Source organism: Protopterus annectens, chromosome 1.part1, assembly GCF_019279795.1.
Source record: "Protopterus annectens isolate FY-2018-M chromosome 1.part1, PAN1.0, whole genome shotgun sequence".
NCBI classification, from domain to species: domain Eukaryota; kingdom Metazoa; phylum Chordata; order Ceratodontiformes; family Protopteridae; genus Protopterus; species Protopterus annectens.
The window spans coordinates 460055801-460071486 of record NC_056726.1 but is presented as its reverse complement, the minus strand read 5'-3'; the positions used below and the strand labels follow the sequence as shown (position 1 = coordinate 460071486).

The following is a 15686-nucleotide window of genomic DNA, read 5'->3' as shown; positions in this document are numbered from 1 at the left end:
AATGGCTAGGCTTGAAATGACCCCCGGGTCAATAGCCTATTAACCTCTTATGACCATATGATCCTATATGTACATTTCCTGAGTTTTTCCATGTAGTCCAAAGCTTCATCAAGGGAATTTTTCAGGATGCTAGATTTAGTGGCATCCATGATTCCTCTATGCAGAGTCCTAAAATATGTATGGTTCCAACATAAACATCACATGACATTCCAGATTCCTGTATTGGGATTTGTAAAAAAGGAACTGTTCTGGTGGCGAGAACAGATTTTATCTGAATCCAGTTCTCTCATTTTCCCCTCCACCACAGTCTGTAAATACAGATCGCTCAGAGTTTATTAAAGGAGCAGTGTCAGTGAGGATAAAAGTACAGGGTCTTTGAAACAAAAAGAACAGACGAAGCACACAACAGAAGAGATGTCCGTAATAAATGCTGTCAACCTTCTCAAACATACCACATTGATGTGGTACATACATTGAGGGGGACTAGATCTTACCTTCTGTACAGACTGGCCATGGTTGTTTGGGGTATAGTTTTTCTGCACACTCACTCTGCAGGCATCTTGAATCCTGTTAAAGTAAAATTTTCTGGCAGACAAGCTGGGCAGGACCAGGACAGACCCTCTCAAATAGAAAAGAATTGAATCAGGGATCATCAACAAATTGATCCAGCTGTGGGGACACCTCAGATAGATCTGTTTTGCCAATTGTTTGTGTGAAAGGAGGCAAATTCTGCTCCAAGACTCCTTTCAAGTAGGCCTGAAAAACAGGTGTCTTTTCATTTCCTTAGACAGTAATGTTTATGTATGCTTTTTCATACTTTCCACTGATATCCAGGATCATTCTGAATATTCAGAAGAACTCTGTAAAGATCGTTGTGGTGATGACCAAGGCAACAGTGGGTCTTCTTTCTTTTGGAATTGGCCAAGGGCTTACTTACAGATTGGACCCACTCACTCAAGACAAAGGTTAACATACTCCACCCTGAAACAGCTTCAACTAAGTGTCTGGATAATAGGATCTAATACCTTTTAGGCACCTATTTCCTGAGGACGTGCAGTAAGTGTTAATGGAGACAAAGAAACCTGCTACTAGGAAGTCCTATATTAGTAGGGGGAAATGGTTTTCTAGTTAGTGCCAAGGCAATAACCAGGACCCTTTTAAAGTTAGTATTTCTCTAGTTATACAATATTTGTGTAAGTTGTTATCTTCTATCCTTTCTTGCTCCTCTGTCAAGGTACATTCGTCAGCCACTTCAGCATGCCTTCTCAGGGATCCTCCCCTTTCAATGCATTCCTATGCTAAATTGTTTTTGGAAGGAGTGTTGCATACTAGGCCACTTAGAAAACAGATTACTCCTTCAGATCTCAACTTTGTTTTGGAAAAAAATATTTCTTGCTCCATTTGAACCAGCTCATCAGGCTGATATGAGGTTCATAACATAGTGATTGCTCTGACTTCTGCTAAAAGAATGTGTGAGTTTCTCATGGTGGGACAACCTTATCGCATTTTCCACAAAGCTGGGGTTTTCCTGAGAACTAATCCTTATTTGCCATGTTTTCTTTGAGCTAAGCTATCCATCTCCCTATCTTTTTTCCAGAGCCTAAAAATGAGAGAGAATGGATTTTTCATACTCTGGATGTCCACAGATAACTCGAATATTATCTTGACAGGAAAAAAAAAAATCAAAAAAACTGATCAGTTATTCATTGCTTATGAAGGCGTCAAAGCAGACTGTCTCCATGCCATTGTAGCATGCTATTTCTTTTTGTTATACCCACCACAGTAAGGCAATTCCAGGCAGGGTCAAGGCACATGATACCAGGACCTTGGCTTCATTTTTTTTTTTGTAAAGGGGTGAATTCTGGAAGTATTCTAAAAGCAACAAATTGGTCCAGTTTGCATACCTTTACAAATCACTGCAGCTATTTTTCTAGATCTAGAGCAGACTTTTCATAAGACCATTCTGCTGGGCTCTTGGACCTTTGTCCTTCCTCCACCCATTCAGTGTAAGTCATAGTAGTCTAACGATGTAGCTAAGGCTACTGCAGCAGTGATCAACTGATGAACATAGTATAGTTGTGTAAGTAAAATTGTCATAACAGTAGATGGTTAAATGGTTACTGCTGCAGTAGCCACTCCCTCCCTCCCCCTTGTTTCTGTATATTTTTTGTTACCAGGGTGAAAACATTGATGTTATGTGATCCTATCTCGCCTACATTCTGTACTGATGGGCTCAGAGCCGATCCCTCGGCTCCGACTCGGTACGCTATGCTATAGAGCGAGACCTCTTATTGGCTGAGCTATTTCTTATCCCAGGATGCACCACCACTAATCCCCCAGATCTCGTTTGCCTCTTACAAGCTAAGACGTGGTCTCAACTTGGCTGGGCTAAGTACTAATTTATTTAGGCTTTTCCTGTCAGGAATTTGTTAGTTTTGAATCCAAAAGCTGTTTTAACAGCTATTGTTGTGATACGTGTGTGTATTTGGTGAATTTGTTGAGAAATTTGTCTTTTCGTGAAGGGAAGGTTTCCCGTTTTTAGTTAGAGGGGCCTTCCCCTTTGCTATTTGTTTTTTTTTTTGCTATTCTAGCGTTTATTTGTGGGTCAAGTACCCGTTTAAGTTAGAGGGTCTTGACTCTCTCTTCTGTGTCTTTTTGTACAACTGTTTTGTTGTGTCATAAAAAAAAAAAAAAAAAAAAAAACTTTATTTTGAACTTAAACTGCTAGTTTTGGTGTTATCTCTTTAGATAGGTGTGTTATATCTCTTTAGAACATGTCTAAAGAGCATAGACCCTCCGGGTTTAAAAAATGCGCGAAGTGTGGTTATAAGATGTCCATAACGGACGACCACTCCTCGTGCGTTTATTGTTTAGGCGCCAAGCACCTACAAGAATCATGTAGCGTGTGTCACGCCTTCTCATCAAGGGTCCTCCAGGAGAGGAAAAACAAATTAATCCTTAAGGGGTTAATTAAGCCATCCTTCGAGGAGGCTTTATCTTCTTCTCCCTCTCCTTCAAAAAAGAAGAAAGCGTCGGCTCCGACCAGTCAGTCGGAACCGACTGCCAAAAAACCTAGGCAGACTTCTCCATCGGCTCCACGGACTTCGGAGCCGAGGGCGGAACAGTCTGCCTCGATGCCTCCAGTCTCGACCCCTCTGGTTTCGGAGCCGAGGACTGGGGCATCGAGAGGCGGGTCACCTTCATCGGCTCCACTGATATTGGAGCCGATGAGGGTTGCCGGCTCAGACTCTTCCCCTTCGGAGCCGAAGTCCTCATCGGCACCGAGGGAAATTGCCTTGAGATCTCCCTCGGAGCCGATAATTATAGAATCCATTTGGAGCCAGTCCCCTAGTCCTTTGGAGCCGATGGAGAAATCGGTTTGGACCCGATCGGTATCGTCCAGATCATCCAAAATGTCTGATTCGGACATCGACAGGGTGCTCCTAAGACTCTTCCAGTCTCCGGTGTTCCAAAAGTTAGTTTCGGCTCCAGCCCATTCGGCTTCGGAGCCGATGGTCCACCTTGCCACTATAGTTCCTCCTCCAACAGCCTCGGCACCGTTGGAGCCGGTGCTGGTGGAACCGGTGGAGGTTTTAGGGTCGGGCCCGACCCTTACTCCAACTCCGGCTCTTGGGTCGGAGTTCGGTACGCGGACTTCTTCCGTCGGCCCCGGGGGGGATGCTTCGGGATTGATGTTTTCGGTCCCAAGTCTCCCTCTCGGTGCGTCGGCTGCGGGAGTGCCGTCTACCGTCATGGCCATGGAGGTGGGACCCTCCCAGGATTCTGGTGGTCACACCTTCAGGGCTGTGAGGAGTGCGTTAGCCAAATCATCTTTGGCTACCTCCACGGTCTCCCCAGCTCCTTCCCTGCATACCGAGACTGGGTCTTTGGCAGTCCCCCTGTCCTTAGACAGCAGAGCCCCGGGGCCTGAGGTTACCCCCACTGGGGTTTCCCCCCCCTCCTGGAGGTCCTTCTGAAGCTTCTTCAGAAGAACCCCCCCAGGAAAAGATCGTGCAAGAGGAAGCACGTTGACTCCCCTGATGAGTCTCTTACATCAGACACTGATCTCGATGACGCAGAAGGGTCCCCTAAGTCGTCCTCAGATGATGTCTCCTTTGCAGACATCCTGGAAGCCCTTAAACAACGAGGCGGCTGGCAGTCCAAACCCCCTTCTGCTGATGAGTCAGTGTTCCTTAAGGCCTTCGGGGCTCAGCCCTCCGCCTGCCCCTCCGCCTCCTGGGTGTCTCCGCCCTTCGACGAGCTCTTGGATTTGATCTGTTGAAGGGCGTGGGAACACCCAGACTCTGTGGAACCGGTGCCTGCTCGTCCTAATAAGTTCCTCTTGGCACCCCCTGAAAAAGAGTTTCTAACTAAAGGTGTGGCTGTAGATGCTTTGGTGGTGGCATCTGCTACCCAGCAAGATGTAGCAGAGGCTTCGACGTCCATCCATCCTCCTAATAAGGAGTCTAGGAGCATGGATCAGTACGGAAAGCGCACCCTAAGTTCAGCGGCCTTTACATTAAGGTCCTTGAACTACCTTACGCACTTTACTAGATTTCAGAGGGATCTGATTAAAGAACTTTCCGATACCCTCTTGGGTAACCTGCCTGAGGAGCTGGCCCAGACGGTTGGCTCTCAGCTGGCTACATTGTCGTCCATTTCAAACTCGTCCATGAGGCTCATTTCTTATGCGGCCGAAGGGGCGAGTAGAGCGGCGAGTACAGGCATTGCTCTACGGAGACAAGCCTGGCTCCGCCTGTGTCATTTCGTGGAGGCCTTTAAGTCTTCCTTTGCCGACGCCTTTGATGGGTCCTCCTGTTTGGACCCAAGGTAAAGGACACACTGACCCGCTGAACAGGAGGGTAAGACTCTGACTGCCAGGGACACGATTTTCCACTCCCTTCGGCCTTATCCCAAGGCTAAAAGAGGAGGGAAAATGTGGTTCCGTAGATCTCAAGCCTTACCCTCTCAGCAGGATGATCCCCTTCCAGAGGCAGGAGGGGGAAATTCTTCCGGAAGACGCCGTCCCAGAGGCGGCAGAGGCCCTCGCAACACTGGAGACCGCGAGTCCTTTCGTGGCTCTTCAGCCTTTCACAGTCCCTGAGGGATTGCCCGACTGTGCAGCTCCGGAGCCAGTCGGGGTCGTCAAGCACCTAAAAGCCTGGGAAGGTATCACTCAGGACCGATGGGTGCTTCAAATTATCGCCAGAGGTTACACCATCCCTTTCTCTCTCTCTCCACCTCAGTCCAAAAAAATCCCGGACCCGCCACCCAGTCAACGGGAAACTGCAGCCTCAGAAGCTTCAAAGCTGCTGCAAAAAGGAGTCATCCAACCGGTCCCCGCAGACCAGATCAGATTAGGGACTTACTCAAGATTCTTTTTGGTGCCAAAAAAGACCGGGGACTTGAGACCCATTTTGGACCTCAGAATTCTAAACCGTTCAGTCAAAAAGTAGTTCGTAATGGTCACCCTACAAACCATTCTCCCATTGTTGGAGAAAGGTGTTTGGATGTGCTCCATAGATCTCAAGGACGCTTATTACCATATCATGGTACATCAAGCGTCCAGGAGACATCTGCACTTCAGCCTAGGAGGCAGTCATTTTCAGTTCCGCGCGCTGCCCTTTGGTCTCACCACAGCCCCCAGGGTGTTCACCAAGTGTTTGGCGGTCGTGACTGCTCACCTGAGAAGTCTAGGATTCCAGGTGTTTCCGTATCTAGACGACTGGCTCCTAACTGCCACCTCCAAGCATCTACTACTGCGGAGCCTACAAGCCACTATATCACTGGGCAATTCCCTTGGAATCACCTTCAATTGGCCAAAGTCTGTGTTGCTGCCATCTCAACGCATAAGATACATAGGGGTAGAGATAGACTCAAACCGAATGCGGGTCTATCTACCTACAGACAGAATACAAACCATACAGACTCCAGTTCGAGCCTTACTTCCCAGGTCCAAAGCCCCAGCCAGAATGGTCCTGCAGCTATTGGGATCCATGTCCACCACGGTTCTTCTAGTCCCCTTGGCAAGGTTGCACATGAGAATTCTCCAGTGGCTTCTTTCAGCTCAGTGGTCCTTTCAGGAACTCCCTCTCAGTCACCTCATAAGGATCACGGAAACCTGCAAACGGGACCTTCGCTGGTGGCTAGTGCCCTCCAATTTGGATCAGGGACGACCCTTTGTTCCACCTCCTCCTGCGGCCACTTTGACCACAGACGCCTCCCAGATGGGGTGTGGGGGGCATTCCCTGGGCAGGTCAGTCCAAGGCAAATGGCACCCAGAAGAGACCCTACTTCATATCAACATCCTAGAAATGAGGGCGGTGCTTCTGTCCCTTCAAGCCCTTCACGATTACCTCCCTCAGGGCGTAATTGCCGTTCACTCAGACAACATGTCAGTTGTCTGGTACCTGAACAAACAGGGAGGGACCAGATCCTATCCTCTTTGCAGAGAGGCCATGAGAGTCTGGGAATGGGCAGTCTCGACCAAACGCTTTCTAGTGGCTACTCATATTCCGGGCAAGTCCAATGTGATAGCCGACAGACTGAGCAGAACCATCCTCTCTCCTCACGAATGGTCTCTGAACATGACAGTTGCAAGTCAGATTTTCAGCAAATGGAGAGTTCCGTTTTGCGACCTCTTCGCGACTCCACTGAATGCGAAGTGCAAAAAATTCTTCTCCCTAACCCCGGCTCCGGGGAAGAGCCCCATGGACGCACTAGCCCATCCTTGGCCCACCGGCTTGCTTTATGCCTTCCCCCCAGTTCCTCTCCTTCCCAGGGTGATCTCTCTTGGGGAGCAAAATGATCTTAGTTGCTCCTTACTGGCCTCGTCAAGTATGGTTTCCCTATCTTCGGAAATATGCTCTGGAAGGTCCATGGTTCCTGGATCAGATTCCAGACCTTTTGGTTCATCAGTCGGGACTATTCCACCAGTCCCTACACACCTTAAAATTGACGGCTTGGCTCCTCCTCTTCCGACTATAGTCAGGAGTCATACATTGGATCCAGAGGTTGTACACATCTTATCTTCGGCCCATAAGTCTGCTACAAAGAAAGTGTATTCTAGCAAATGGAAAAGATTTGCTATTTGGGCTCAACTCCGGGGCCTGGATCCCATCACTATTCCCGTATCAGAAGTACTAAAATTTTTAACTTCTCTTTTCAATCAAGGCTCTTCAGTCTCTACCATCAAGGTTCAATTGGCAGCGATTTCCAATTTTCACGAATCTATAAACCCACCTTTAATGAGCAACAGATTGTGTAAGACCTTCTTGAAAGGTGCTGCCCTCTTAAGACCTCCGATTTCTCATCCTGCTCCTCCATGGGATCTCGATGTGGTGGCGCCTTAACTTCCTCCCCCTTCGAACCGGCAGCGACATGTGATCTAAAATTTCTATCGTGGAAGACTGCTTTTCTGGTGGCGATTACTTCTGCCAGAAGAGTTTCAGAGCTTCAAGCTTTGTCTGTAAAACCCCCGTACTTGGTTTTTCACAAAGACAGAGTATCTCTCAGGCCAGATCCTTCCTTTGTCCCTAAAGTTTGTTCCAGTTTCTGCCTACAACAATCATTAGAACTTCCAGTTTTTTTTCTGAAATATTCTAACAAAGCGGAATTCATATTCCACACAGATGTCCACAGGCAGTTGCATTTTTATTTAGACAGGACCAAACAAACAAGGAAAACAGATCAGTTGTTTGTATCCTTTGCAGACAATAATTTGGGCAAAGCTGTCACAAAGGTCACTATTGCCAAATGGATCAGGGACTGTATTACTCAAGCTTATTCTTATTCTAACAAAGAGCTACCACCTCTGTCAAAGCTCATTCTACAAGGGCTATGGCTACTTCGATAGCATTTCATTCTAAGCTTGCCATTAGTGACATTTGTGCTGCGGCTACATGGTCTTCCCCGCACACTTTCATTTCCCACTACAAATTGGATGTGGCATCTAGAGGACGACCTTCATTTGGTTCCACAGTGCTCAGGAGTGTTTTACAATGAGCCACCCAGGATTTAGGTGCTAGGGATGCTGTCCCATCAGTACAGAATGTAGGCGAGATAGGATCACATAACATCTTTTAGTTATGTACTTACCATAACTTTAGATGTTTGGGATCCATCTCGCCTACATTCCTAATAACCCACCCTCCTTCCCCCTTCCTTGGAGATCAGAGGATATCAGAAGGTCCGAATCCTGTTGTTTCATCTTGAAACATCTAACAATGTTATATAAACAAGTTGTGCATGTGTGCATGAATGCGGACAAACAAGATCTGGGAGATTAGTGGTGGTGCATCCTGGGATAAGAAATAGCTCAGCCAATAAGAGGCCTCGCTCTATAGCATAGCATGCCGAGTCGGAGCCGAGGGATCGGCTCCGAGCCCATCAGTACAGAATGTAGGCGAGATGGATCCCAAACATCTAAAGTTATGGTAAGTACATAACTAAAAGTTTTTAACCTCTCAATGGCCTCTTTCAGGGTTCTAGCCTCCCCCTCTCAGCATGAAAGTTCTGAAGGGCTTGGGCCCAAACTATGGATTTTCTTCAGCTTTGCATAAGATGCCAATAGTCTGGGTGTGTGGAAGGTACCCTTAAGCTCTCAGTACTGGCAAGCTGATGTTCATCGTGCATACAGCTGCAGTCATAACAGATGGGTTCTCCTGCCATCAGGCGGGTCCTCGGTCGGCCGAATTCCAAAGTCTAGGTCCGGCGTCGGTTGTCGTCGCTTCTTCCCTGACGTCAGAGCGCCAGGGGTATAAAAGAACCAGCCAACGCCATTTTCTCCAGTCTTTCTTGCCGCGCGGTGCCCAAAGCAGAAGCAGTTCGCAAGTGCCGGTCGGCCAGTTCCTGAAATTATGAAAATTTTGCAACCGAAGTCTTCTTTAAAGCTAAGTACCCCGTCGGGGAAACTTTTCTTGCCTCAGACCGATGTCAGACAAAGTTAATAATTGTATTTCTTGTGAGAAGCAAATACCGCATAAGGATTTTCATTCCCTCTGCATTCCTTGCTTAGGCCCAGACCACGATGTCTCGGTCTGTCGTTTTTGTGCTACATTCAACAAACGCACCATTAAGCGTTGGGCGGAGTTCGCCCAGCATTATTTTGGTAAAAAATGTAACTATATTACGTCGTCGGATATTCTGACTCCAGTTTTGCCTAAAAAATGCAAAGATAAGGACTGACACACGCGGTCCGCGGCCTCCACCGACACCACGCCAAAGCCTACTACAGGTGGTCCGGTTCTCAGCGAGGTGCCTACGCAGCCCCTGACTACCGACGACACTTCATTGGCGGTGTCTTCAGTGCTCGAGGTCACAGGCTCCTCAGCCCACACTCCGACTACAGATACCGAAGCCACTCTTGGTGGTGAATCTCAAAATGTAGACAGGTCTGCCTCCTCTCAAGGTGTCTTCAGACCTTCCTCTTCATTTTCTATCAAGGCTTTCACTAAGTCTAAAGCAGCCATGCATTCTAAGAGACAAGCTCCACAGGGCCCTTCCCCAGGCCCTATGCCTAAAAAACAGATGCTTAAAATGGCTGAGGATTTGATTACTCTTATCAGGGGATCTCAACCCCCCCCCCCCCGGACAAAAGGCCCAGAGTGGAGGAAGTATCCCCCTCCTCTGACCAGGCCTCCATTATTTCAGAACAATCTGATGAACAGGAACATTCTTACTCCCCTTTTGAAAATTCTGATGCTGAGGAGTCCATTCCCTCTGTCTCCCCTCCAGAGGATTACTCATTTGGGGAAACCTTGCATACATTAAGGGAACACTTCCAATGGGAAGGCCAAGAGTACTCAGATTCCAAGAAAAGGCTTAGGGACTTTCTCTTGCTACCTCAGCACAGGCCTCTAGCTATACCTCCTGTCTCAGACATCCTAGATGATGTGTACTCGGAGGCCTGCCTTAACCCGGATTCTTTACCTCCAGCACCAGTCAAGCCTGACCGGTATTACCGGGTTCCTGACTCACACCAATTTTTATACAAAAGTCATGCAGCTGACCCAGAAACTATCTCATAGGGCCCCAAGGGAATTAAGGCCTCCACTGCAAAAAACCCATTACCTTCCGAGAGGGACACCAGATCCTTAGAAAGGTGGGGAAAAAAGGTATACACCTCGGCCAACTTAACCATGAGAGCATTAAACTGCCAGTTCCATATGCTAAAGTACCAACAGTTTCTGTTATCAGAGTTATGAAGCAAAATGTCACAACCTGAACAACCAGATTTGAAGGAGTTGCAGGATTTGATACATAGTGCAGAACAAGTGGGTAAACATACCTTGCAATGTGGTTTTGATGCTCTAGAGGCCTCATGTAGAGCTGCTGTTACAGGATCAGTCATACGTAGACATGCCTGGCTCAAGGAGCAAACCTTACCTGATCATGTCAAAGCTAAATTACTAGATGCCCCTCTTCAAAAGGATGTATTATTTGGTGATAAAGCTGAGGAGGTATTAAAGAAAATGGAGGAAAAGCTAAATCAATGCAAACAGTGAAAGATTTTCTACAGGTACATCCTCCACATTTCAGTAGAAATTGGCCTTCCAAAAATTGGTCCTTTCCAGCCACGGACAGACCCCAAAGAGGTAGATACAGGCGCCCGAGGGGCAGAGGGCAATCTCAAGGATCGTATAGGGGCAGACAATGGCAAGCTCCTACACAAAGAGGTGGTGAGGATAGTTCGCAGCCAGTCAGAAAGCAAGCCCAATGACTTTCCCCTTTGCATGCCAAGCAAGGCTCAAATGGCAGCACCCTTAGGCGGAAAACTGGCATTATTTTCAAAAAATTGGCATATTGTCACAAAAGACAAATGGATCCTGGACATTATAAACAGAGGCTACAGATTCCATTTTCACACCCTTCCAAAAATGAGAGGCATGCCAAACCTGCCACACAATCAAAGGGCAGAGGCACAAAGACAAAATTCAGATCTCATGGACATGAAAGCTATTCAAGAGGTACCTACTCACGAACAAGGTCAAGGTTTTTATTCCAGACTATTCCTGGTACCAAGGAAGGGAAAAGATTAGAGACCTATCCATCCTAAACACATTTTTACTCGTACCAAAATTCAAGATGCTCACATTACAGCAGCTTCTTCCCATGCTGGGCAAGGAGTCTTGGCTGGTAACATTGGACCTCAAGGAGGCATACCTGCATGTCCCAATCAGACAAAATTGCAGAAGATACCTCAGATTTCTTGCAGGTTCAACCCATTATCAATTCTCTGCATTGCCCTTTGGCTTATCTACTGCGCCCAGAGTATTCATGAAATGCCTGGCATCAGTAATTGCCTACTGCAGACTTCAAGGGATACAAATATACCCATATTTGGACGACTGCCTGATCCAAGCGGACAGCAAGCACATACTTCTTCTGAAACATCTGGCTTTTGTAATAATGTTGTTGAATTCTCTGGGATGCACAGTCAACAAAAAGAAATCAAGGCTAATATTTCCTGGGTGCCAACTTGGACACAAATACCCAGATGGCCTACCTCACGCCAGAGAAGCAGGGGCAACTAACTCAATACTTCAAAACACTATAGCAAATTTCTCCAGGCTGACTGCAAGGAAAATCCTGCAGGCTCTGGGATTCATGGCATCTTGCATCCTACTAATCCCATGTGCAAAGCTGCATATGAGGAAACTTCAATGGTACCTGAAAAACCTATGGTCTCAACACAGCCACAGTTTGGAAACAATACCACTAATTCCATGTCTTCAAAAGGAATTTCTGTGGTGGGCTCAAGCATGCCAAACAAACACAAGTCTCCCATTCTGCAAGCCTCAAGCAAATCAAGTCATCACAACAGACGCCTCGGACTACGCCTGGGGGGCGCACATGACAGATCGGTGCATTCAGGGCAAATGGTCCCAAAAAGAAAAGCACCTTCACATCAATCAAAAGGAAATGCTAGCAGTAACAAATGCTATTACAGCTTTCAAAGACTTTCTGCATCCAGGTCAACTATTGATAAGGACAGACAACACCACAGTAATGTGGTACATAAACAAACAGGGAGGAACCCATTCATACCCCCTGTGCAGGCTGGCCATGTCACTTTGGAACATGGCCCTGGAATTACAAATCGAACTTCAAGCACAGTACTTGCCAGGCAAGGAAAACACGCTGGCAGACAACCTAAGCAGGAATATGATAGATCCACATGAATGGAAGTTGCATCCTCAAGTTTTTACAGAGATAATTCAAGCATGGGGAAGGCCAGACATAGATCTCTTTGCCTCCCACAAAAATCACCAATTGACAAAATTCTGCTCAAGGACTTATCATCCACAGGCCTGGAGAGTGGACGCTCTCTCTTTCAGTTGGACAACAATGACAGTTTATGCCTTTCCACCTCTTCCTCTACTGCCCAAAGTTCTACTAAAAACCAGAGCAGACAGACCAAAGATGATTCTCATTGCTCCAGACTGGCCAAGACAGCACTGGTACCCACTCCTGAGGAGCCTGACGCATTCCCCTCCATGGACCCTACCTCGAATGCCTCTTCTTCTGACTCAGCACAGGTTCAGAACTCTTCACAGTCAGCTGACAACACTCAATCTGGCCGCATGGAAGATTCCTTAACATCACAACAGACCCTACTCTCCAAGGAGGTGCAGGATGTCATTTTGAAGGCCAGAAGGCCGGCTACCAGAAAAGCTTACTTCGCAAAATGGAAACGGTTTTGTGCCTGGAATGAGAAAAAGGGCCAGAATCCTGGAAAACTGAATTTACCTCAAATATTACAGTATCTAGCTGAGCTGCTAAGCAGTTGACTTTCATTCTCCTCCATCAAAATCCATGCCTCAGCCATTTCTGCAGAATACAACACTGATCCACCTTTATTCTCTCACCCCCTCTTAAGACAGTTCCTCAGAGGGGCAAAGAATATAAAACCCCCAAGGAAACAACCAATACCTGCTTGGGATCTCAATTTCATACTAGAAAAGCTGACCCTGCCTCCTTTTGAGCCAGCTGCCTCAACAGATTTGCAATATTTGTCCTGGAAAACAGCTTTCCTTCTGGCTATCACCTCAGCTCGTAGGGTATCGGAACTACAAGCCCTCATGGCTGTGCAGCCTTTTATCATCTTCCATCAGGACAGAGTTTCCTTACGAACCAACCCGTGCTTTATGCCAACGGTGATATCCAGGGTAGCTCTGAATCAGGCTATACACTTACCTACCTTTTACCCTAATCCTCAAAACAAAGGGGAGAGACTACTACATTCCTTGGACATCCACAGACAACTGTGTTATTATTTGGACAGAACAAAGCCTTTCAGAAAATCAGAACAGCTCTTTGTGTCCTATGCTGTAGGAGCTCAAGGGAAACCAATTTCCAAACAGACAATCTCAAAATGGATAGCCCACTGCATATGCTTTTGTTACTCTTTTCATGGTAAGACTGTACCTGCAGGCATCAGATCTCACTCCACAAGGGCCACAGCTACTTCTGCAGCTTTCCTCAGAGGAGTTCCTACCAAGGATATATTGGAAGCAGCCACTTGGAGTTCTGTGCATACCTTTTCCAAGCACTACCACCTACCATTATACTCCAAAATTAGAGAAGGCTTTGCCACAGCAGTCTTGCAGGGCATTCTGGCTCCTCCTAGTTCCACCTAGTGCCTACCACCCCTTTCTTAGCTTTGGGATTCTACCCATCTGTTATGACTGCAGCTGTATGCACGATGAACATAGTACAGTTTTGTACCTACCATAAATGTAGATGTTCGAGTGTATACACTGCTGCAGTCCAGGTTTCCCTCCCTCCTTCCCCTCTAGGGGTATTCTTTTATAGTGTATTTGCTTGCAACTACTGTTTTTTTTTTTTTTTATTATATTGCATTGCTTTATTACACAAATGTATGTATTGCCTTCCTTCTGAGGGCACCTGACATCTGGGGCAAGAAAAACTGAAGAAAATGGCATCGGCTGGTTCTTTTATACCCCTGGCGCTCTGACGTCAGGGAAGAAGCGACGACAACCGACGCCGGACCTAGACTTTGGAATTCAGCCGACCGAGGACCCGCCTGACGGCAGGAGAACCCATCTGTTACGACTGCAGCTGTATTAGCACTCGAACATCTACATTTATGGTAGGTACAAAACTGTACTTTATTTCCTGTGCAGGATATAATCCATGTAGCTAAGGCTACTGCAGCAGTGGTCATTTGAACATCTACTGTAACTGTACTTTCTTTACTACTGTCTTTCATCTTTGGGTCTACACTAAGTATACTAATAAAATGTGAATATGATTCCACACAGAATAAATGTGTGTTTGTTTTGAATATGCTAATATGTGTTGCTATGTTGTTTATTAACTTAATTAAAGCTAATTTTTTAAAAAGTTGCATGCACAAGTTAGCCAGTAGTGCACTGTTTACTTCCTTGTTGAGGACCACACAGGTGCAGTCAGAAGCTGGTACATTCTGTGGGTACAGGCAGGCATGTTGATGGGCATATGAGCCCTACCTGTACCCCAAGCCTCCTTCAGGAGAATCTTGATTCCTGTGAAATTCTAACGCAAGTAATCCAAACCCATGAATGCCTCTCTTTGAAAAAAGACATTTAGGGATTGCAGGAGCCATAGTGTAACAGGCCTACAGTCTATTGTTTCTCCTCCGTATTAATGTGTGTTTTTTTTTTTTGTAGGTGCAGAAAATGGGTTTGAAAACATCAGATGTTAAACTGTTTCCAGCTCTTCTAGAACTGGTTCTAGCAGCTAAAGCACAGGCTGCATCGGAATAACAAGTGAAGCTAAGCCAAAAAAATAATGGAATGACTTTCCTCTGACTGAGAGATAATGGAAGCTTCTGAAGTAAAGAGGAGGAGTTTTCCTTTTGACCAAGTCTGGAATTATCCAGTCATTTTCATGGAGTATTTTGAAGGCATACTGGTGTTCTGACTGTCACATTCAAGTGCTGCAGTGTATCACATACAAAGAAATATGCTACCTGAATTTGAAGATTTATTACAAACTGCTTTTGGCAGCAGCAATATGACTGGTCAACAGACTTCTCAAGAAGAAAGCCAATAAACCAGTCGTATTGTGTGTAGTATGATGTTATTTCACATCTGTAATGTATGGCAGAAGGAACCCTTCAAATGTTACAGCCATGTATAAAATAGGTGCTCTTTAGAGGGCTGTTGGATATTCAGCATCACATCTGCACTTCTTTAATTTGGTTATTGATGATTTGTTGGTTATTTTATTTCAATGCCCCTACCCCATTCAGAAATCAATAAATGAAAATGACCTCTCTTCTTCTGTAAAAAAATAAATACAAGTGCTCAGATTTAATACATCTTAGAGATGCAATAGGAGCAGAATAATGAAAAAAGAGTTTCTTGTGTTTCACTATGTATGTTATTTGTTGAACTGCAGTATATTTTTTATCTGTATTCCCATAACTTTGTGTGCTGCATTACATTGTCACCATTCCTACTACTGCATTAGCCTTTAGGCTGTAACCAGCCAGTTTCATAAAGCTTTGGATCCCTCCTATACATTCACTCTGATTGCTGATTTGCCAGCCTCAAAGAGAGAAATCAGCAGCCATAGTGAATCTCTGTTGTGTGTTGCCTCGAAGCAAAGCAGATGTTCTTCGTGTTTCACTATTGCAGTCATTACATTTGGGTAATCCTGCTGGCAGGTTGCCCTCATTC

At 46.0% G+C, this 15686-nt stretch overlaps 1 protein-coding gene across 1 annotated transcript in view; it reads left to right on the top strand.

Annotated features, from left to right (window-relative positions):
• COG2 (component of oligomeric golgi complex 2) overlaps positions 1-15323 on the top strand; it is a 1275772-nt gene extending 1260449 nt beyond the window's left edge. Inside the window, exon 18 of the mRNA XM_044076075.1 lies at positions 14673-15323. Coding sequence (XP_043932010.1) covers positions 14673-14768 — 96 coding nt within the window. The 3' untranslated portion in view covers positions 14769-15323. The remainder of the gene's footprint in view (positions 1-14672) is intronic.
• The last annotated feature ends 363 nt before the right edge of the window (positions 15324-15686 follow it).